Source organism: Lolium rigidum, chromosome 7, assembly GCF_022539505.1.
Source record: "Lolium rigidum isolate FL_2022 chromosome 7, APGP_CSIRO_Lrig_0.1, whole genome shotgun sequence".
In the NCBI taxonomy this organism is placed as follows: domain Eukaryota; kingdom Viridiplantae; phylum Streptophyta; class Magnoliopsida; order Poales; family Poaceae; genus Lolium; species Lolium rigidum.
In genome coordinates, this window is record NC_061514.1 from 276,699,269 (window position 1) to 276,723,143 (window position 23,875).

At 43.9% G+C, this 23,875-nt stretch overlaps 5 protein-coding genes across 5 annotated transcripts; 3 read left to right on the top strand and 2 right to left on the bottom strand.

The window, feature by feature from the left end:
* Positions 1–249: 249 nt before the first annotated feature.
* LOC124672804 lies at positions 250–1,303 on the bottom strand. The gene is made up of 3 exons (XM_047208976.1): positions 927–1,303; positions 706–858; positions 250–621 (listed from the first exon to the last, which is right to left on the bottom strand). Exons 1-3 carry the CDS (start codon positions 1,293–1,295, stop codon positions 250–252), a joined length of 894 nt encoding a protein of 297 aa, XP_047064932.1. The 5' UTR covers positions 1,296–1,303.
* A 5,453-nt stretch (positions 1,304–6,756) lies between these two features.
* LOC124677108 lies at positions 6,757–8,083 on the top strand. The gene has a single exon (XM_047213106.1). The coding sequence runs from the start codon at positions 6,757–6,759 to the stop codon at positions 7,900–7,902; it is 1,146 nt and encodes a 381-aa protein (XP_047069062.1). The 3' UTR covers positions 7,903–8,083.
* Positions 8,084–10,161: 2,078 nt separating this feature from the next.
* On the top strand, positions 10,162–14,574 carry LOC124672921 (AP-4 complex subunit mu-like). Its single transcript, XM_047209075.1, has 13 exons — positions 10,162–10,245; positions 10,335–10,429; positions 11,212–11,415; positions 11,612–11,728; positions 11,853–11,981; positions 12,488–12,614; positions 12,986–13,089; positions 13,191–13,295; positions 13,383–13,477; positions 13,581–13,668; positions 13,820–13,880; positions 13,954–14,027; positions 14,236–14,574. Exons 1-13 carry the CDS (start codon positions 10,188–10,190, stop codon positions 14,332–14,334), a joined length of 1,356 nt encoding a protein of 451 aa, XP_047065031.1. The 5' UTR covers positions 10,162–10,187; the 3' UTR covers positions 14,335–14,574.
* A 135-nt stretch (positions 14,575–14,709) lies between these two features.
* Positions 14,710–18,302, bottom strand: LOC124672923 (ADP-ribosylation factor-like protein 1). Its single transcript, XM_047209077.1, has 7 exons — positions 18,258–18,302; positions 17,617–17,768; positions 17,320–17,460; positions 16,285–16,393; positions 16,106–16,167; positions 15,535–15,638; positions 14,710–15,224 (listed from the first exon to the last, which is right to left on the bottom strand). The coding sequence occupies exons 2-7, from the start codon at positions 17,707–17,709 to the stop codon at positions 15,122–15,124; spliced, it is 612 nt and encodes a 203-aa protein (XP_047065033.1). The 5' UTR covers positions 17,710–17,768; positions 18,258–18,302; the 3' UTR covers positions 14,710–15,121.
* A 1,784-nt stretch (positions 18,303–20,086) lies between these two features.
* LOC124672922 (dolichyl-diphosphooligosaccharide--protein glycosyltransferase subunit 4A) lies at positions 20,087–22,116 on the top strand. The gene is made up of 2 exons (XM_047209076.1): positions 20,087–20,193; positions 21,791–22,116. The coding sequence occupies exon 2, from the start codon at positions 21,791–21,793 to the stop codon at positions 21,902–21,904; it is 114 nt and encodes a 37-aa protein (XP_047065032.1). The 5' UTR covers positions 20,087–20,193; the 3' UTR covers positions 21,905–22,116.
* Positions 22,117–23,875: the final 1,759 nt, after the last annotated feature.

The window sequence follows — 23,875 nt, forward strand, 5'->3', positions numbered from 1 at the left end:
GAAAGCATAATAACACAAATATAATTAGGAAGGTGTTAAACCAGATCCTGCCAATATCCCACTTCAGCTTCATTCTGAGATTTCTAATTCAAATTGTGTAGACCAAAATTTGAATTAGAAGCCACAAAATAACAAAAGGTGGGATTTTGGCAGGAAAATTTGAACTAGAAGCCTCAAAATAACAAAGCTTGCATCCCTAAAATTACATAACTGAACATTGGATAACTACAATTGTTTGTCATCTGAATTTCACAAAGCATGGCACCGGGCACAGGGCTCAAGAACGCTTAAAGTAACTGTAGGAGGTACTTCACCCTCGATGTATGTTCTTATAGCCAAGATAGTTCTATGTTCCTCCCTTCTGTATGCAGTTTCCAGGGGAGGGCATCCATTGTTCAATATATTGCCAGAGCACCGATTATTCACAGGACTAGGGTCCAAAGTAAGGGACTTCAGTGACCTTACATTCTTAAGAATATGACATGTCAGCTCAACCATGCTCTTTTGGGGGCAGAAACCAGTGATCTTCACACTCTTGAGTTTTTTATGGCAGTGGTCTGGCATTCGCCGCAGAGAGGAGGGATCTCCCTGAAACGACTCATACTTGCACTGCCTTTTCACCTGAAGATCAAAAGCCTTGATTATCGAAATTGATGATTCAAACATGGTTATTAGATATTTATTAAAGGTTGAACAGTGACTTACATACAAGACAAACTTCTCCATGGAAGGAGCGGCATCAAAATAAGAAACCAAAAATAAATAATCATAGTCCCGGTTGAAGTACCCTCCAAAAAATTGAATACTCAAGAACTTGAGGTGGAGGAATTTGCTAGATACCACTGGCACATTGATTTTCTGCATAAAGATGTCTCAGGTTAGCTACTCTTATATGGACACTTAGCAGCTTAAGAGCAAGAGAATACCTCACAAGTAGAACATATGGTAAGACTCAGAAGATTCGGCACACAGGGAGGAAGGTTTTCAACAGCATGACTGATAGCACAGTTATGGTGCAACATCATGTTCTTCATTTTGAGCGACTCCCCAAGTGAGAGTTGCTCTTCATAACCTCCAAAGCGAAATCTGGAGATATTTGGAGCTTTGTTCTCAATGACATGGAGGTTCGAACATTCAAACACCTCCAGGAATTTGAGCCGCTGCAGCAGGGAAGGTATCTCAAGGTGAATTATATCATCACAATGTAGAAGCTGCAAGTGTTCCAAAGCAAAGGAATTGGATAGAAGGCACCCTAACTCATCATCCGTAATCCGCACTGTACACAGCTGCAACATTTTCAGGCTTCTAAAACCAAGTTCAAATGTGGGATGTAAGCCACAATTGAGAAGACGAAGATGCTGAATCGAGTCTTGGCTCTGGTCAGATAGAAGTTTGCATGGGAAATCAAACGGTGCCTCCTTCGAAAATAGTGTAAAGTCAAGTTCTTCTATCCCTGGTGTAACAGCCATCTTAAGCCAGCTATTGAGTTGATGACATGATACAGCATCACAAGGAGCATAGTATTCTAATTTGAATTTCCTCACACCAGCACCTGAGTGGTTTGCTAGAACACAGTCAATTTTGTGGGTGTAGTCTCTTATCACATTCCATCCCACTGTTCGTAAATTTTCTTTCGAGCACATCGTTTTATTAGTGAAGGTGAGGTTAGGATAGCATCTCCAGGACTGTAGAAAGGAGTGAGAGACACACCCAAGACGGGCAGCATCTTGCATTGGCAGGAGGAAATGTATATGACGCCAGATGTCCTACATGCAAAAGTAGAAAGGATCATCATTAGAATTGCAGGGGCTTGTTCTTGTAGAAATAAAAGAAGGATAAAAGCACGTAAAGTACAGCAGTCAGGGCAAAAAAAAAAACAAATTACACAGCTCCCAAGGAAAATAGTTCTACTCCCTCCGTTCTAGAATAAGTGTCGTAATTTTATCTAGATTTGAATGTATGTACAACTAAAATGTATCTAGATACATCTGTATCTAGCAAGCTTTTAGAAGTGAGGTAGTAGGAAATTTAGTTCGTCAGGAAGAGAATCTTAAAACTCGTGAAACAGTTTTCTGCCAAAAAGTTAGCTGCAACAGAACAAAGCAAAGCTTGTTGCAGTGAGAAATATGTTCACAACTTCTATTTAGCTATTCTGCTGATAGAGATCTCACAATATCAAGACATACCTCTGGAAGGTCTGGCCCTAGATATCTCATTTTCTTGCCATCAAGAAAATAAACGTCCGGTTGGCAGGGTGAGCTGTTTCGTGTAGCTAATGAGGAAGCAATACATCCATCTGCAACACATGACTGTTAGTAATATACAAACACCCACAAAAGGAAACAACAGGTTCAAGTACACACAAAGTTCGATTCTTTGTCCAGTTTTTTGCAGGAACACAAACGAGATCGACAATCTACAAGACTCAATTATGTCAATACGAAAACCAAACTCTGTTGCCCCCCAGATCTTGTCATTTCTTTAGTCTAATAAAACTGGATCCCATCAAAGTGTGATATCTCTTGACCTTATCAGAAAGGTGGACGGGATCTCAAAAAAGGTTCCTTCTTTAACAGAGAAAACTCATTCATAACAGAAAGGCTGCAGGGTGACGATATTCTTAACAGGAGAGTGGCACACGTTGAGAATTAAGATCCCGAGATCTACAATCTACAAGGTCGATTGTCCATACGAAAATCAAACTCCAACATAGAAAAAATATTTTAGGGAAACAACGCAGTTGCCCCCAAAGTCTAGTTAATTTCTTTCAAACTATTAAAACTGGATCCCATCGACTTGTGAGATCCCTAGACCATATCACCGGTGCGAACTGTCCCAAAAAAAAGGTTCCTTTTTAGTACAAGAGCGGCACACATAGGGGAATTTGCATCCCTAAATGTAATCACTAATGCGAACAGGGTAAAAAAAAGAAGGGGGGGGGGGGGGGGGCATAGCAAAACTCATACATAGCATCGAGGCGCGGGGTAAGCAACTCTTGACAAAATAGCGGCACAGACAGAAGAACTTGAAACAGTTAGCAGAGGGGCCGACGAAGGAGCTAAGACGCGGGGCTTACTCTTTGATTGGGCACAGCCACGATTTCGCTTCTGCTCCCGCTGCATGGACATTGTTGGAAATTAATCTTAACCTACCAATGATGAGATGGTATGTTTTGGTTAGTTTCCTCGACTCAGTTGTTTCCTGAGTTCGTAGCTTAGTTTGAGTAGGATTCTTACGTGTAGTTTCAAGTCATGTGCTAATTGGCTTGGTGTTGTCCGGCTATACGAGTCTGTTATGTGTACGTGTCCTAATCTAAGTCAGGTATTAGATGGGTCGGTTTGCTAATTTTCCTAGTGTCCGATCGTTTCCGATCAGGAATGCTAAGTCGGTTATGTTAGGTAAGTTTTGGTGCGTGGCCGTGCGTGTATATAAACACGTGAGGTCTGTAAGAATAAGCTTGTATCGTGAGTTAGAGAAAACCAAGAAATAAAGAGAAAAGAACGGGTACCCTTGGCTATAGTTTCGCGTGTTCGTATGTGTAGTCGATTTTGATGTGATAGATCCGTGGGCGAATTCCAACACTTGGTACCAGAGCGAGGTCTTAAGATTTGCAGCCACGCCTCCTCGGGGAGGTGACCCTACTAGCGCCTCGGGGCGGGCGATCGTCGAGCGTCGCTCGACGGAGCGGCCGGGTGGAGACGGCGAGCAAGCTGTCGTCAGCAAGGCGGCGGCCGATCGTCGCTCGGCGGAGCGACATGGAAGAGATGGTATGGTGTTGTCGTCGGCAAGGAGGCAGAGGTGGATGATCGTTGATATGATAATTGGTGCCGAGGTGCGGTACGTGAGTCTCATCAAGGTCGTCTTCGGAGGAGTCCGATGAGTCAAGAAGTCATCGTGCAAGTTGGCACGTCGTGTCGGCATCTAGTCCGTGAGTCGTCGTTGTGTTCAAGTGCTCGTTTCTGTGAGGATATGTTGCAGTTCAAGCGCGTCACGTTCGAGAAGTTTCCCGGGAGCAAGGATCGGACGTGCGCGAAGACAAGATGGCGAGGTGGCCATCTGCGTGTCTTGGCGAGGAGATCTCAAGCTTGACGTGTAGTGGGGCAGTGACCGGTTAAATTAGTAACGACGTGAAGACTGATGATGGTGCGTCCAGTCTTGCACGTTGCACGCGTAGATGCGACCGTGTGGGCTAGTAGTCCGGATCATGCGTTGGAGTTGAGTCGACGAGCCACGAATTTGCAAGGAGTCAAGACCAGAAGGAGAGGAGATGAGAAGTTTAAATTAAGAGGAGATTGTTGAAAATTAATTTAAACTTACCAATGATGAGATGGTATGTTTTGGTTAATTTCCTCGACTCAGTTGTTTCCTGAGTTCGTAGCTTAGTTTAAGCAGGAATCTTCCGTGTAGTTTCAAGTCATGTGCTAATTGGCTTGGTGTTATCTGGCTATACGAGTCTGTTATGTGTACGTGTTCTAGTCTAAGTCAGGTATTAGATGGGTCGGTTAATTTGCTAGTTTCCGTAGTGTCCGATCAGTTCCGATCAGGAATGCTAAATCGGTTATGTTAGCTAAGTTTTGGTGCGTGGCCGTGCGTGTATATAAACACGTGAGGTCCGTGAGAATAAGCTTCTATTGTGAGTTAGAGAAAACCAAGAAATAAAGAGAAAAGAATGGGTGCGACAGGCACCCTTGGCTATCGTTTTGCGTGTTCGTGTGTGTAGTCTATTTTGATGTGATAGATCCGTGGGCGAATTTCAACGAACATGAGCCGATTCAGCCCCATCAACCCCATGATTCGACAATTGCCTCCCCCCCTCTCTCTCTGCTACTTCAATTCGAGTGGTGGGTGGGTGCTCGGGTAGGATATCTCGCCTATCTCATATACCGAGAGGTTTGAACCAAGCGAAGGGAGGAAACCAAATTGGTGCGGCGCCGCCGGCCAGGTGAGTTGCTACTAGGAGGGAGACGACACCACAGTACGAACCACCAAACCCTAGGCAGTATCGTTTCGGGCAAGGCCACCGGGAGAGTGATTCCTATTTGAAGCTTATTGCGTCGGTTAGTAATTCAAGCTGAGGCTGTAGCTCTTCTTCTTGTTTCAGAAATAGCTGCTCTCCTTCACTTGCAGAAGGTGTCTTTCTTACTCCCTCCGGTCGGATTTAATCGACGCGGAGGGAGACCAGCGCATGCACGTGATTAGTTGGTTTGGTGCGTCAATCTTTTGCGACCAGAGGTAGTAGTAGATAATAGCTCTCCTGCGAAAGCTGCAGCCTCTACTTCTGTATCAGCACCACAGATTTATTAGGAAATAAGAAGGCACATTGCAGATTATTTATAGCTATCTAAATCTCTCGATGCGGCAGTATTTCACATTAAGAGAAGTCTCAATGGTGTAGCCCACAATTGTGCTCATCCGGCGATTAAACAGACATTGTCTCAGCCTATTTTCAGTTGCTCTAGTTCAACTCATAGGAACAAGCTTTGCCCCATCATTTCATTGCTTCAATCTTTACAGGTTCATGGCTATGTAATGCATGTTGTACAATGTTTATAAGTTGAATGAAATTTGCCGCCACCTCTCCTTGTTCAAAAAAAAAAGTACTAAAAGGGAAAAAGGGAGGATGCCATGTCTCCAGAACCAAGGGCGGGTCACGACACTACCTTTTTTCTTCATAGCCTACCTTAGCCCTATTGCCGAGAACCTAAATCACTAATGAGACCTAACAAAATAAATTGGTGTGGTACTCTAGACAACATGCATCCTCAAGAAAGGATCGCCCATTGGTGCACCAATGTTGCGGGGGTATTTGAAAAATCGGGGTTGGGAGTTAAAAGTCATAGTATCCTAGTTCCACATGTTGCATACTCATTGTATTTATAGTCCTGTATTCAAACCATTTATGGGTAAGAAAGTATGGCCATGTGTGCGCTTTTGTGCTAGGTGACTATTTTCTTGTTGTTGGCAATTGATTTATCTCATTCAACCACCTCGATGGTGTGGTCAGAGTCACAAGAAGGTCGCAAATGAAGAAGATCATCATGATCTTAGTTATGTCGGTGGATTAAACATGCACGCCAAATAACGCGCAAGACAAAAACGTCGTGTCTCCTCTCGCTCCCTCCTCCCCTTTAAGGTTAGGTTTATGCTTGTCGGCGGGTTGTGACATACGGCGAGACACGTAGTCGTCGGCTCATGTCGGACATAGTGGTTAGAACTTAGGACATCGATGTCGTTAGTGGAGGACGAGGAATCTGATGTCGTTAGTGGAGGACGGGGAATCTGGCAGGCATGCATGTCTAATCCATTGATGCTTCACGATTCGTGTTTACTTTTCTGACTACTCTTGTGACCTAATTGCAAGAGCACAGCTCTACCAACTAGAAAAGCGGTTTTCTCTCTATAATAACAGCGCGCCTTTTTTGAATTTCTCATGATGTGTTGTATAATTTTTTTTCGGTGACCTCGTTTGGCAAAAAACACACAAAATAAAACAGATAAAAAGGGGATAGAATCGGTGCCTACTATCCATGGTGCATGGTAGAAAGACATTTCTCCAGCGTTGGTGGGTAAACATGGAGAGTTTTCACTGCGTCCGTAAATTGTTCCTGCCATATATAACTATCAGAGGTAATTCAGTATCCGGGTAGAGATTTGCTCTGACAAGAGTCATCAGCGGTCTCACCGGAACGAAGGTTTTGACAGCTGTGCCCCAGCAAAGCACTGGCTGACTTCCCCCACCTCGTCTACCCACACCCCATGGATTTCTCCGCCGGCGGCGGCCGCGGCGAGCCGGCCCGCTGGCTGGACATCGCCGGCAAGCTCCTCGCGGCGCGCGACCTGGTCGGCTGCAAGCGCCTCGCGGAGCGCGCGGTGGACGCCGACCCGCTCCTCCCAGGAGCCGACGAGCTCCTCGCCGTCGCCGACGTCCACCTCGCGTCCCAGCGCCTCCTCCCCTCCGGCCGCCCCGATCCCCTCGCCGTCCTCCAGCTCCAGCCCGACCCCGACACCGCCGACGTCAAGCGCTCCTTCCGCCGCCTCGCCAACCTCCTCGCCTCCCCGCGCAATCCCCACCCCGGCGCCGACACCGCCCTCCGCGCCGTCGAGGAGGCCTACGCCCACCTCTCCGAGACCACCACCCCTTCCGCACCCGCTGCTCCCGGCGACGCCTCCGCCGCGGCAGATACGTTCTGGACGGCCTGCCCCCACTGCTGCCATGTGCACCAGTACGAGCGCGCGCTGGCGGGGCGCAAGCTCAGGTGCCCCAGCGCCGGGTGCCGGCAACCGTTCGTGGCCACCGAGATCCCGTCCGCGCCGCCTGTTGTGCCGGGCACCAACATGTACTACTGCGCCTGGGGTTTCGTCCCAATGGGATTCCCCAAGCCAGCCGATGTGAGCACCAACTGGAAGCCATTCCGCCCGATGCCGCCACGGGATTCATCTGCTCCACAGCCAGCATCTGTTAGTAAACAAACTGTGGTGACTAGCAGTGGACATGCTAATGCCAATGCGCCGCCATCAAATGCGCATCCAGCAGCTACGAGTGCTGGTGGTGGCGTCGTGGCAGGGCCACCTAGAGGTAAAATGAAGAAGACAACAGCCCGCAAGAAGGTTGGCTCTGCCTCGAAGAAGCATGCTTCCAGCGGTGTGGAGAGCGGCATCGAGCCATCTTTGCTTGGGTCGGACTTGAACGGGAATATGGAGAGTGGAATCGCGGTGAACTCCAAGGGAATAAACATAAATGAGGTGGCAAAGCCAACTGATGGCGGCAGCACAATGTTGCATTTTGGCGGGGATGCGGACATCGGGTTTGACTTGGATGTTGATGCAGCGGATGATATAATGGGGAATTTGCACAGTCTGCCATTCTTGAGGGAGGATGACAGTTCCAGACGGCTGTTCTAGTTGCTGTGGTTGGTGATGGTATACCATAGAAGTAGTGTAGCATATGATGGTTGGAGGAATATCCTTTGCTGTCACTTTTGCTTTTAGTGTCATGTCAGTTATGTTGGTCTTATGCTTCGTAGTAGTCTACCCTGTGTATGTAGATAGCTGGTGGTATGCTGTAGCATCTACTAGATGAGTACTCTAGATTATAGAGCTTCCCTATATTAGTTTTGGGGATTTGCAGTATCTGTCATCCCCATATCAACATAAGGAGCTTACTGGTGAAGCAAATAAGGCTACCTTCATGGATGATCGGTCGGTCAGGCTATTATAAGAGTTTATCATGCAACTGAGGTCTCATGGAGCAGCCCCCCAAAGAAGTAAGTTTAAGTTCTCCTCGTTGACATAATGCTTTCCTTTATTTGAAGGTCAATGCTTGTCATTTTACTCCTGATTGTGTGATTCAGTTTGTACTGTCCAATAAATATTTCATTAATTTGCCGATGCATGCCCGTGGATGTAAAATGTTGACCTTAGTATAGTAATTCACTTGCCAGTTTACATGACCATCCTGTCATTGTTAGCACCATTCATCTTATTGATATTCCATTTTATTACGTGTTTATCGACATAAATCTCATTTATTTTATTTTGATCAGAAATCTCATCAGACAAGAACTATATTTATGCGCGTGCTCGTTCTTTTTTAAACTGTGAAGCATATGCAAATGATACACAGGTCGTGTGGAACAGTCGTGAAGTGAACTTGTGTCATTAAAGCGCATAGTTGGCTATAGCAAAAAAGTAACGGTAACTAAATGCTATATGTTGTGTTTTACATGGGCTTAAGTTCTTTAACACTTGGTAGGCTTGCAATATGCTTTCTTCCAAATGCATTGTTTGAGCATGGTTTATACGGCTAGTACCGTATCATACAGTCCATGAGCTATGTTGCCAATGTTGGATAATGTTCCAGTAACTCCAAGTTGTGTTCTTGTATACTACTAACAGGAAGTTAATTAGACCACTTCATAAAACATACAGGTAGAATAGCTTAAAAAATTTAGAGAACTTAATTAAAATTGCAGCAAACCACAGCTGAGTTAATATGCATAGATGTATCAAAGTAGCTTGATAGAATATATCGTTTCAAACCATGATCCAACCTTGTACCACCATTTTTCTTGATCCAACAATTGCCTTTTACATGTATCCTGGTGTAAAATTATGAATCATCTCAGCCCATGCCATGAAAATGATAAGTTATTGGGGTCCCGGGGATACTTGTTTGTATTTTTGTTGTATTTTATCAAAATCTCCCATGTTTGAGTTTCCCTTTTTGGTCATATCCTGGAATTGCATGTTCGATTTTGAACTATTTTTAATGCCCATTTGTTTATTTCAGCTGTCTGGATTACAGAAGCTCCACTTGTTTGGCGACGTCAGTGATTGCCTTGACCACTCATCAAAGAAGCTGAATAAGAGAAGCGCATGGCTTGGTTTAGCGGATATTGCAAGCTGAACTTCTCCCTTTTGTTGTTCCCTAAGCTGGTCATGTACTAGCTTGAAATGTAAGCAGAAAATGCTAGCAGTGTCTGTTTTTGGTACTTGTTCGCCGTGTCAATTATCAGGCTCCAGTGTCTGCTAGCTGATCGTCATAATAATCGGCTAGCTCTTCATTCTCGAACTGATGCCCATCGTTTGCTCCTGGAATTAATGTGACTTCAGTCCCCCAAAATTTTGTGCTGGAGAATTGGAGCTATAAGCCATTGTTTGTATTTCCGCATGATTATTTGCGTGTAGATTATATATGGAAACTAGACACTGGCACATATCACTGCACACTTCAGTCCCTCAATCTCGTATTCCACTGATATGTGCACCCACGCTTGCAATGTTTCAGAATATAGCTTATGTTTACCCAAACGAAGAATTGTTTTATTAGAAAAAAATATTTGCTTTTTCTACAATCAGTTAAAAGAATTGCTATTTTTTTGAAAAGAGTTGTAAAATATTTTTTCTAACTGAATCCAGTTCGCTTCAGCAAGTATTCCAGTCTGTTCTCTCTTCACTTCAGATAATTAGAATCATCCCGGGCCGAGAGCCGTCAGATCAGGAACCAACGGTTACGATCGCTTCATCCAGCCGCCCGTGTCGCCGTGCGCCCGCCTCGTCGGCGTCTTCTTCCCCTCGTTCTCCACTTCCCCGTGTTTACTCTGTCCGTTCTTCAGATCGCCCCGGCGTTCCGTCGTAGCCACGAGAAGCCCGGCCGGCGGCGAGGCGGGAGCCGGCGAGGTAGAGAGATGATCTCGCAGTTCTTCGTGCTGTCGCAGCGCGGTGACCACATCGTCTTCCGCGACTGTAAGATCTGGATCCTGTTCCCCGTACCATCCGTGCTGCTTGTTTCCCCTGGAATCAGTAGCGATCTTGTGCTGATTTTTGGGTTGCAGATCGCGGCGAGGTGCCCAAGGGCAGCGCGGAGATCTTCTTCCGGAAGGTCAAGTTCTGGAACGAGGACGAGGCCGAGGAGGCCCCTCCAGTGTTCGTACGCATCTGCTCCCCCTCTCCGGGTCCCTTACTCATGCTCAACATTCTGATAATCCGTCCTGATTCTGAGGCCTGCTAGTGTTCTAAGCATGTCGTTGTGATGAGCTGATAGCTGTTTTGAGAAGCTTGATAGCACCACCGCTTTCCAGATGGATCATGAGCTCACAAATTTGGATGTACCGCTGCTTCTGTTTGGAATCATTGCCTCTATCATGTTCGATTCCTTGCAGGATAGTGTTGCCGTCTCGGGTCTCGCCATTCTAACTCCAACCAGTAGTTTTACTTTCATTGAGCATTTGTTAATGCATAAGGGCGAACGTTTGCATTGTGGTGTAAGCAGCACGTAGGGCAGATGCTTTAGGTGGGCAGAAAATAAAATGGAATTAGTACCTCCAGCAACTCTTCAACTGTTTAGGAGGAGTGGCATGCTTGGACTAAACTCAGTAAGGAAAGGAACTTTGAGTGCTTGTTCTGCATTATGGTTCTTTTGGGTAGTGAGCTGGGTTATAGTGTGACGTGCAATTGGCTGGCTCCGTATGGTATGCGCATGGAACCTGCATTGGAGGATCTGTGTATGGATAATGTTAAGCTGGGCGACAGAGATTTTATTATCTTTTAGCATATCCGGGTCTTGATAAAATTGAAAAAATAAGTGTCATATATGATATATATTGTGTTGAAGAAACCACAGTTATTATATTCCTTGTTTTGTTGATTCACCCATTGCTTTCCCACTTGATCTGACATGTGCCTTTTTATTTTACATTTTGTGAATGACAGAATATCGATGGCGTTAATTATATCCATGTCAAAGTCGCAGGACTATTTTTTGTGGTAACCACAATGGTCAATATCTCGCCATCGCTTCTCTTGGAACTTCTGCAAAGGATCGCGCGTGTTACAAAAGATTATCTGGGTGTTCTAAATGAAGATTCTCTGAGGAAGAATTTCATTTTAGTGTACGAGTTGCTCGATGAAGTCATTGTAAGTACTCCATGCTGCCTTTCTTCAAAAAATATGCAACGATACAACCTTTTTGTTGACCATGTTTTTGGGCCAGTATTAAAGTCTTCAGTGTGGTTACCATGGAATTAGTATGATTCATCTGTTTAGGACACAAGAATAGTCATATTTTGGTAGAACTGTATGCCACTATTTATGTGTTAAATTGTGTAATTAGGACTTCGGGTACCCACAAACAACCTCCACCGAGGCTCTGAAGTCGTACATATTTAATGAACCAATCATGGTTGATGCTGGGCGACTACCACCACTTGGTCCTGCTGCTATGTTCATGGTAATACTTCTGCCTATTTTCACAAGAAAGCGTGACATTAGGGTCTAACTTTACCAAGCAATGTGCTATTCTCCATTTTACTTTGTTAATGTTGTAGTTTCATTTGACACATGGCATTCTGCAGCAAGGCACGAAGCGGATGCCTGGTACAGCTGTTACAAAATCTGTTGTTGCTAATGAGCCTGGTGGGAAAAAGAGGGAGGAAATTTTTGTTGACATCATCGAGAAAATAAGTGTGACATTTAGCTCGAGTGTAAGTTCCCCCTTGTTAGTTCATCTTCTCATCAGAGAGAGATTCAAGATTTGTTTCCTATTGTTCCTGATCTGAGATCTCAAATATGTTTACTCTGTAGTATTAATAGTTAACACTAAGTACTTCAATTTAGTGCCCATAGTTTCACCAATATGTAATTATGTATCATGTTTATCATTCAGTTCCTTGGGCATCTTCGGTGTTTACAACTTTAAACTGGACATGAAGAAGATGCCATATTGTTGCCTCTTACTGTAAAATTCCGAACTGATGGGATATGCACTATTTGCACTCTAATGAACATGGTCATTTAGTTCTGAACAGCTCGGATTTCTTGCACTTTGTGACACACTAAATATGATAATCCCACTCCTCGGTAGTTGAGCGGCAAGCCATTTGTATCTTATATACTGTGATATAAGTGCGATGATTGATGAATTTGTTTTATTGCAGCACTAGTGCTTTCATGTGCTCACTATGTTTTATTTGAATTTTCATTTTAACAGGGTTATATACTTACCTCAGAGATTGATGGAACCATCCAAATGAAAAGTTACCTTAGTGGAAATCCAGAAATCCGTCTAGCCCTGAATGAGGATTTGGGCATTGGAAGGAGTGGCTCTTCTACACATGGTACATTCCTTACTCCCTTAGCTTTTCTTCCTTTGTCACCTAACTTAGGAAAATGTTGTAGTACTATTTTCACGAACTTATGTATGTCTGGACATTACATGGAATTTGTATTTCTTCTTGATCATGTGCATCTAATGTTAAAACCAGTCGCATATACTAGAATGTTATAGGTTATTTAGTTGATATATTTCAGACTCTATATGCCTTTATACTACTATATAATTCACTGAAAATTGGTATTTCACTCTAATTTTTCACTCCACAATAGTTTCCATGTATTTGGCTGTTCATATCGTGCAAATTCGATCTGGTTATTGTCGTATCTTTCAATATCTTGTGGATGAAGAACACTACAATTATTTTTACACCAGATTACAGAAGTTCTTCTGGGGGAGGATCAGTCATCCTTGATGATTGCAATTTCCATGAGTCAGTGCAGCTAGATAGTTTTGACATTGACAGAACTCTGCATTTGGTATGTACTACAACTGACATTATTTTCTTGTTTCCTTCTGATATTTTTTGCTGCAAAACTACACATCAGCAAGTTTGACAATTGTATTTACCATTGAGTAGATACCACATGATGGAGAATTTTCTGTAATGAACTACCGGATGACTCAAGAATTTAAGCCACCCTTCCGTGTTACCGCACTAATTGAGGAAGCTGGGCCATCTAGGGTATGGTTTATGTTTTTCTTGCACTGATAAAACTGATATTTCAATATCGGTGAACTTCGATTCAAGATCTTGATTTATGTTATGTAGGCTGAAGTTATACTGAAAATACGGGCAGACTTTTCTGCGAATGTCACTGCTAACACAATCACAGTACAAATGCCAGTGCCTTCTTACACAATGAGGTCAAATGCAGCTTTATTTTGTTCCTTTGAGTTCAGAAAGAGCGAAATAGCGACTTCTGCTTTGATAATTTGTTTAAGAGTTGTATTATGGACTACTTTGCAGGGCAAGTTTTGAACTGGAAGCTGGAGCAATGGGACAGACAACGGATTTTAAAGAAGGAACTAGGAGACTGGAGTGGAATCTAAAAAAGGCAAGTTTCAAAAAAGATTTAATCTCTTTGCTCGTCCATTGGGTTTGCAATCTATTATATGCACGCCCTATTCGAAGATGATCATTGGCAATCATGTAAACCCGATCTAACCATTATCTGTAGTTTGCTGAATAAGTTTAACTTTTCGCAGATTGTTGGTGGTTCTGAGCATACCCTTCGTGCAAAGCTCACATTTTCCCAGGAGTCACACGGTATGCATTTGGCTTTTGCCGTGGCCTGTCTATGCTGAGTGTCTTTTTTGTGACACATCTTTCTGGAATACAGGAAATCTCACAAAGGAAGCCGGACCAGTAAACATGAATTTCACTATACCTATGTACAATGCTTCAAAGTTGCAGGTAAGACCATCTGCTGTCAAGCATGCTATCATTGTGCTGACACTAATATAATACCAGTCAGTTTTCTTGGCGATATTATACTATTTGGTATGTTTGAACAACTAGGAACTCTGTGCAGATTTGATGCTTCTTGAACACCTTCAGTTTCAGATACTTACACAGAATACTTTAACCCACACGACTGACTGTTCCCCCTTCCCCCTTGCAGGTCAGATATCTACAGATAGCGAAGAAATCCAAAACATACAATCCATACAGGTGGGTGAGATACGTGACGCAGGCCAACTCGTATGTAGCTCGTCTATGAGGACATTGTTTGTACAATTCTTTCAAAGGTCCTTCCCGCTGTTCGTTGTGCAATTATCTTGGTCAGACATCAAGCTTGGACAGAGTGACATGTATTTTAACTCTATAGGGGGATCCCAAAATCACTCTGCTCCTGTAGCTGAACTTTTTTTAGTGTCATATTTTCCTCCTGGAATATGCAGGAAATACATACTGGTGTTTGTATTATGAGAAATGAATAAATTTCTTGTTCATCCTGTAATCACAAACTGAAACTGCCTCATTTCGGAAACACAACAGAAGCCCTAGCATAATGCAACACATCATGGCTGATCATACTGCTACTGCATTGTCTTGCATCTAAATCTGGATCTGGCACTATCGATACAAAATGAGATAATGAAATTATCATTTTTGGAAGCTTCCACTCTTTATTAAAGATTTCACTGGATTTACAAAGCTGCTACGTGCTCCACATTGTCACTCGGCATGTAATCGAACTCATATGCACACGAATCCTAAGTCCCTAACGAGTAACAACTGTAGATCCTTGGATACATTCATATATGTGCTATCTGGATCAATAAGCCAACAAACGGCTGCTTCTGCCATCCCTACAACAGATTCCAACTACAAGCACAGCTGCAAACATCTAAGGCATTTTGTTCTGGGGCTATATGGACCAGAGTGCTGATGAGGATGGTTTAGCTCATCCTGAACATTGTGCCAAAGTGTGTATCGACGAGATAAATGACATCAGACGTCGTCATCAAATGCTTTCTGAGTTGGCAGAGTCCTCAATCATGGTGCTAAATCTTTGCATATGTATCAGTGCGTGCCTTCAGAGCCTCGGTGCGCCTACTCTTTCCCATTGTTTCTACCAACCAGTCGATACCAAGTTTGATCCCCGTCCTGCCATAAAGAAAATCATTAAAGAACACAATAAGTCTGCAAAACTTTCTTCCTATTAGTACTGGTCAAGAAGCAAAGACTTCAAATGGCTAGTGCAGTTATATCCTTGACTATCATTGAAGATTATTCTGCAACAGTGCAAATTCAAACAAGAACGAGAAGTGATGTAATTGCTAGCCTAAACTGAATTATTCATTCTCCAACTAGGGGAGAAATCAATAGAAATATGCACCATGGTAAGCATAATAACAAATCATCTTTCCAATGTGAGGTAAATAAGTTCAGAAGCTTAAGGGGTTCCTCTCCTTACCCATCATAGGCAGACCCAGCCACAAACATGTATGGCCTCTCATCAAACTCTTTAAGGTGAAGATGTCTGTCCAACTCTTCTTCTGTGACTGCTGCTGGTAAATCCTGTTGGTAGATACAGGATATATATATAAGAGGCACTGGCGAAATCAACATATAAGGTGAAATGGGCTTGCAAAGGACTCAAAGCAATAATATGGACAGTTATTTTTTCCCAGTCCGTCTGTCATCTTAGAAAAATGTTGTGATCTCCAATATTGAGACCGAAAAGAATTCCAAGTTCTTGAATAACTTCGACTATCAGCGTAAGCACATGGTTTTCTACTCTTCCATATTCTGAGCTCTTCACCTTATGATGCATGGGAAGTAAACTGATATCTTCTGACACTTAAGCAGTATGGGTTGGTTTCTAAAGTTAAAACTAATGTGCATCACATGATAAAAAATTCTCCCACAAGGGCCAATTTTCATCCAAGAAATTTTATTTTTAACTGAGAGTGAATGCATCGTGTTTTGTAAGGTAATTTAATAGTATATATGACATTCCAGATAACTGGAAGGTAAACCTCAACCTGTTTGTTTGCGAATATGAGTAGTGGAGCCTCTTGCAGATCCTCATGTCGAAGAGCTTTCTCTGCAACAACAATGTTTAAGTCACCATTCACTCCAGTAATGATCCTAATTTTTCCAGTCCATAGACAGATACAGGTTACACTAATGTTCTATGAAGAAAGAAATGGAAGCAACTTACCAAGAGCAGATTTGGCATCTTCAAATGTTGATGCGGAGGCAGAATCGATAACATACACTATAGCATGTGCCTCATCATAATATTTCTCCCATATTGTTCTTAGGCCAGGCTGTCAAAAACATGTAATCAGCATTTGAATTTGCAATAGCTAGAAAAATATTATTATCAAACTTGTGTTGTTTGTGAAATTCAGAATTAAGTTGATTTCTCCTTGTTAGCTGTCATGAAGTTAAGATCATATCTACAGTTTAATATGCATCATTAAGCAAAACATAAATCACATAACATGAAAGGTGTAACTTGTCAATCATCATTCATAGCCAAAGCTTATGTTCGTAAAACGCTGAAAGTAGATTTGACAGTAGTAAACGAGAAACTTCCGCACAACTATTAGGTATAATAAAAAGAATGTAAATCAAGATCTTTGTAGCATCGAAGTAAGGTCTTACATAAGATAAAACATTTTCTGCAGAACTTACATGAAAGTGGAGTATAAAAAACGGTGGTTACATGCCTTCAGTATAAACATTGACTGTAATTTTTCAATAGTTTGCATATCTTCAGGAAATTTCATGTTTGAGGCTTCGAAACACGGGTACATTTGCCAGCTACCTAATCTAGCTACCCTGGTTTGCAAAATGAAGAGTATTCTATCTCCAGGAATTGGAGTGACAGCATGCAGAAAATGCAATTGCATGATTCCAGCGTAAATGAGTCATTCTGTTTGAAATGGAAGGAGATATTTGTTGCTCAATTAAAGGTTCACAGTCAACTAAAATAAGGTGTGAAACACAATCTGGCGACCAGTGCAGCCAAACATCAATAAGTGTATTGTCCAGTTCTAGCAAAAATTAGATAAACCATGTGCAGCTCTACTATGGTCACAATTAATATTCTTGCGCAAGATCTCTCTCCCAGGTTTCATCATTTTGATATCCATTAATAGATGAGCAAACGTCCATCTGTTCTTCGATAAACTGAAAACAACCCCGAATGGTGAATGGGGAAGCTTGTCTACAGCACAAGAAACCATACCTGACCACCCAGATCCCAGAAAACGAGTTTTACATTTGCATCTTCAATCCGTCCAATATTAAGCCCCACAGTTGGAACGACGCGGTCATGTGGAAGTCCTTCTCCTTTCAAATAGATTGACTTCAACTTTTCTAGCAAGGTCTGCATAGTCATCATTAGAAGCATGTCAAGTTTTCGTATAAACCTAATCATGTACTTCAAATGAACTCAATCTTCAACACGAGGATACTGACAAGAAAAGGAGACAACATTGTGTCGACACTTCATGCATATAAAACTAAGTTTCAGATGAATTACCGTCTTCCCAGCCTTATGGACTCCGAGTATGAGTACACGGAACTCTGTCTTGCTAAATACATGGTTCCACAGGCCGTAGAACAAGGAGAACATTGCTGGTATTCCCCTCTTCTCAATCGGCTACGACCTTGGTGCACCGATGATCCCACAACCTGAATAAAGCAATCTCAGGTTACACATATTTTCCTTGAACTAATCTGAGATATGAATCTGAAGCAAGTAAACACTTGACAATGAGCAGGCTCCGACTTTCAAAATCGCAAATGACTACTCAGTACAGTATCATCAACGCATTTCCCCGCCACACTTGCATTGCATGATATCACAAACCACCCATTCCCAAACCCTGGGTTAATCCTAACCATCCACCACCACAATTTCGTATTCTCAAACTGGATGAGCGGTACCAATTCGTCGCAAGCACGATCAACTCCGTTCACCAATACCCCACACCCCTGCCAGATCCCAACTCCGTCGAGGAGCGGGAATATTTGCATACAACACCAACCGCGGAATCGCTCGGCGTACTATTGAAGCAAACCAATGCGCGTCAAATCAGGGGCGGCGACAACAAATTCGAGAGAGGAGAGGGTAAAAAGCGTGTAAACCACGGTGCGGAAACGAAGATCCGGATCGCTCACCGGAGGAGGAGGAGGAGGCGGCGCCCGGCGATCGGATCGCTTGGGGCCCTCGCCGACGTCGGTCGTTCGCGTCGGCGTCCCCGGGCACGGCACGAGACGAGACCGCCTGACGCCACTGTACCTACGCGATCCTAAAATCCTTGGTAGGCCAAGCCCCCTGGAAAGAAGTGAAATTACGCACTACTCCTCAATGGACATAGGGCTGGTGAGGCGTCGGTGCCACATGTCAACATAGAGTGGAAGTAGTGAAGCTGGCAAAGGGTCCCACACTCCTACCTATCGGTCGTGTTGCGGTCTGTTGTCATTTCGTCCTAGTATTTCGGTGGACAAGTGTGACGATTTGATGGGAGCCCCTATATACTGCTTTTAGCAGTGCGCATAGCGGGAGAAGAGGCGCTCTACACACGCCAACCCTAAATCTTAAACCCACCATGTGCCTTTTCTCTTCTTGCTCGACGATGGAGCCACATGATTTCTCCTACTCATCATTGACGATGCTGCATGCCTAACCGTCGTCTCCCACCACTCACGGTTGGCGACTCGCCGTCTCATCCCGCTTGAGACGCCACCTCCACTGGTTTGCCTCCCCGACCATCCCTCTAAACCGCCTTCCTCCGGCGCCAGTGAGACCCCGTACTCCTAACTCTAAGTTTCATCGCTGACCAGACCCCACTCTCACCCCTAAGGCCCTAACCCTAGATTTCTTCCTCACATATGTCGTTGAGGCCAACCATGTCGTCCTATCTCCCATGAGGACTTGGCCTCGCCTCCGTCACCGACGACGCATCATGCACCTCCACGTCTAAGATATTTGGGCGGTCGCAAGGAAGAAAGGAAGACGTGACTCCCACCTGCACCCTAACCCGCTCGCTAAGAGGGGTACACATCATGAACGATCGGCGCTGCAACAGGCGGTCTATAGTATTTGCCGACTTAACCGCCCCAGGAATGCGATGGAGTTGCAACATCAATACCAAATGACAGTTGGCCCACCTGACGTGCAACACTAACCAGCCCAATAGAACCCAATATGTTTGACCCAGATACATGCGGCCCACTCATCCTTGCCGATGTAAATAACAATAAAACACTCCGTACACACACTAACCATCTGGTCGCACCCACCATGCGCCCCGCTCTACTCTTCTTGCTTGACAATGGGGGCAAAGTCGTTGCCACATAATTTATCCTACTACTCGTCGACCCATCCGTCCGCCGCAGACATAACCACCATGTCCTCCACTGGTTTGCCGCCCCGCGACCAACTAGCCCTCTAAACTCTTCCTCCGGCACCATTGAGACCCCGCACCCTTAACCTAAGTTTGGTCGCCGACCAGACCCCATTGCACCCCTAACCCTAAGATTTCTTCCTCACATCTGTCGCCGAGGCCTTCCGTCTCGTCCTATCTCCTATGAAGACTTGGCCTCATCTCCGTCACCGATGACGCATCCTGCACCTCCACCTCTAAGATCTTTGGCCGGTCGCGAGGAAGAAAGGAAGACACGACTCCCACCCGCACCATAACCCGCTCATTAACAAGCCCAACCCACCACCGCAAGCACAACTAGGAGGGGTATGCGGCACGAAAGATCGGCACCGCAACATGCGGTCTATAGAATTCGCCGACTTGACCGCACCAGGAATGCGACGTAGTTGGGACGTCAATACCAAATGACAGTTGGCCGACCTAACGCGCAGCACTAACCAGCCCAACATAACCCAGCATATTCGGCCCAGATACATGCGGCCCACTCATCCTTGTCGATGCAAATCGCAATAAAACACTTCGGCCCATTCTTCTTCTTCCCCGCAAGGCCGCAACTCGCTAGTTTCAGAGCAGTGCAGTAGTCAGACTCAGGACCAAGGCGGCGACGGCGAGCGCGACCGCAACCGCCTGCCCCGGCTCCCCGAGAGATCCGAGCAGCGACCGGCAAGGTGCGTACCTCTCTCTTCGCCTCTCTCGGATCGCGTGCTCGCGGGAGGAAATCGCGCCCTTTCCCCCACGGTTTCCTCTGCCTTGGTTCGTCGTGATTTTCGGTAGATCCGTCCGATTTCATGGAGGGATCCTTAGCTGGGTATGCGCAGTGTCTAGGTTCTGACGAAGTGTCACCCTGGTTTGCCGCGATCTTGTGACGGGATCAGCTTTTGATGTCGTGAGATCTCGTTCGATTTGGTTCCGGAATTCGGGCAGGAAATTGTTCGGGCGAGTTCATTCTGTTCTCCTTCGTAAGATTTGTTCGTAGGTGTTAGTGTTACATGAGGTTAATTTGTTGCAGTATATGCGTTGGAAGTCTTCCGGTGTGAGTGGTTTGCCATAGATAGGTTGACGTAATCCGCTTGGTCAGTTTCAGGAGCCAGATGCAGTTATGTCTCATATCCATTTAGGACGAATTTGAAGTAATTCTCCAGTTTTAACTCTAGGAGATTATGCAACCCCGAAATCAGGTTAAAATATATTGAATGGGTTAGCTGAGGAGCTGAATTTGTGTAGGTTTATACTGGAGGATAAGTCTTACCGTCTTATACCCTTCATTCTTTGAACATAAGGTAGAAGCTAGCCTTGAACCTGATGGGGAGTTTAAATTTTGTTTTGCATTCCTCAAGAGTCCTCTTGGTAAAAGGTATTCGGGAAGGGTAGCGAAGATTCGAAGACCCATGAATTTTTGCTTCGGGGAAATTATGTTATATGTATACCATATGCGCATAACAATGTAGATTTTCTACATGCTCTGTTGTTGCATTGCGGAGAGAGTGCTCTTGTACAACAATTAACTAAAATGCACTTCCACTCATGCGTAGCACAGGTTTTGCTTGTCAAAAAATTGTGTATTGTATCTCCTGACTTTCTGACATGCTTTTATTAGAAACTTCTTCTGGATACTTTTAGCCCTGAATTATTAGATTTTGTAGCATGCCCACAGTAGTGCAGGTTGATTCACACCATCTTATATTTTCCACCACCACACATCAGTGGCAGAGTGTTGTTCACGGGTCCAAGCTATGGTCATTTTTAATCACGCTACACCACTAAATGTTTATCTAGCTAGCCTACTAGCTCCCACAACTCCATTCCTGAGTGACAGTAATTCTCCATCATGATAAAAAGTGGACTGCACTTAAGACTGGTTTATTTGCTACTCATACTTCGTTTTTTTGTGAAAGTGGAGTTACACTGATGCTGACTTGGTGACATCCCAATTTTTCATCAAATTAGATTTACTGGAATATGGATCAGTCTTAGAAATCTTTGTTTGGAATTATCAGGGTCATATGATGATTAAGAACGGCTTTCTCACTTGTTTTGGCTTGCTGCATTTTCCATTGACATCCTGTCAGCCATAATCCTGTGTTTCATGATCTCTCTTTTTATATTATACACACAGCTCGTGTATAACCTCTGTTTGTATGTTGTACTTTAGCTTTTACTTCCATGTCATATACTTCTGACAAGTGGCAACCACTACATTTTGGTTATTAACATGAATTGCTTGTTTTCGGATTAACTAACCTTAGTGTGAAACATTTGCTGCAGATGTTTGACGATCAGGACCTGGGTTTCTTCACCAACTTCCTGGGCATCTTCATATTTGTCTTGGTCATCGCCTACCACTTCGTGATGGCAGACCCGAAGTACGAGGGAAACTGATCCCCCTTTTCGTTGAGCAATGTCACCAGATTATACTCAGATCAAAATAGGGAAATGTGTCTGTTAATTAATGCTAGGGGGAGTGCTTTACTGTTCTTTACTGCTTATCGTGAAAATTGGACGTGCAGTTTCTGGCATTCTGTCTTGAACCGTGTTTAATCCGTTGAACTAGTGAACCGCGGAAATTTTAAGAAGCGACTTTACTTATGTTATGTGCTGCTGATTTGTTATTTGCTGCTCGTCATGAGATTGTTACTGCTCTCGGATGTTTGAGAGTCATCTAGCATTCTGGAGCCAGTAATCTTTTCTGGACGAACACTCTGAATGCAGGAATTTGCCTGCGTTCTGCATTGATAATTTGAAACCTCTCTTGACAACTTGAAACCTCTCTACGTCCCCTCTCTTTTTTGTCCACGCTTCTGTGACGAGCAGGATAATCCACTTATACAGTTTAACATGCCATTGCTCCTTGCGGTCGTCATGCTAAACACGGTGACACGCACTCCTCAGACCTCAGATATTCCACGGCGGATCGTGCCTCCGGATCAAATCATTTTTTGTTCCAAAGAAGAAAGGGAGTGTGTATTTCATGCTTTGGCGCGCACGCGGGGGCGGCACCAAGATCTGAGAGGCAGCTTCGCGCGCTCCCTAGTGGTAGTGGCTACCTTTTTTGTTGGGTGGCTACTTATATATCGAGCGAGCGTGTGTGCACTTCTCTAGGAGCTTTAATAACCAAATCCTCCTGCAGTCCTGCGTGCCACCAGTTGGGTGCGATTAGGACGTTTGCCATCCTGGCTTCGATCGGCATCGACCGCAATCCTGTCCCATGCCCACAGCTGACAGCTGCATCTATGAAAATCTTCGGCTAATCCAAAAGGGCAGTGGGAGGAACTGTTGTCCCATGATTTTTTCAAGCACCTGAGTTGGTTTTGTAAACCAGCTTTCTCGACCCACGGAGAATTAGCAAATGGCAACTTTGTAGCTCTAGATCGTGCCTACATATCCTTAGGTTCGATGGCTAGCGAAAATCCACTATGTTATTTTGGTGATTGTCATGTTAATTAGTCAGTAATTGGACAAACAATGAAGCCTCAAAGATCAGATCTCTTCGACGGTAGTGGGGTCTTGAGCTAATCCCTGGCTAAACCTGCGAAATCTTGATTCCATAACGCTTTTCAAATCATCCTAAGCCACAATCCTATTGCAGTAATTTTTGCCAGGGAAAGAACACTGAAATCTCCATTTTGAATCACTGCTTGTATACCTAGAATTGGCCATAATTTATTGGGACATCATGTGTGCATTGTTTTCATGCACATGACAAAGTTCAATCTCCATTTTGAAAAAAGAGGAATAAGGGTTGAGGATTAATTTACCTGGTGTGAGATATCGCATTATTCCACAAACCCTATGTGGTGCTAGAAAATGCCATTTTTCTTTTTTGACGAAGAAGACTGTGAGGCAACAATCCCACAACATAGTGCTACATTTTCTTGTCTCTGTATAATTAATCATGCACAATGAATATATCACTAACAAAAAAAGAACCAAGTGTAGGTTTGGTGGCTAGAGGGGGTGGTTGAATATCTAGTCCACAAGGGATCAGATCATGGATCTAACATCATGGTGTGTCAAGACAGTTTATCCCTTTAGCGGGAGGCGACGTTTGGATCACGAAATGCCCGTTGAGACTTTAGACTTCGGTAGACATAGTGAGCTCATTCTCCAACAACAAACCATATGCTTCCTCCAGTTTAAAATGCTTGTCCTTTTAGAATCGGTCAAATTTTTATCATCATTAAATATTTGAAAATATTGATAACATTAAATTAATGCTATTGAATATACATTGACATATACTTTCATAATGCACAATTATTTTTTGTTGAAATCAACATATTTTGAAAAAATTGATTATCTAAGTATGTTGCTACCGACCAGGTCAATGTTCTAAAGGACATGAGACTAGTA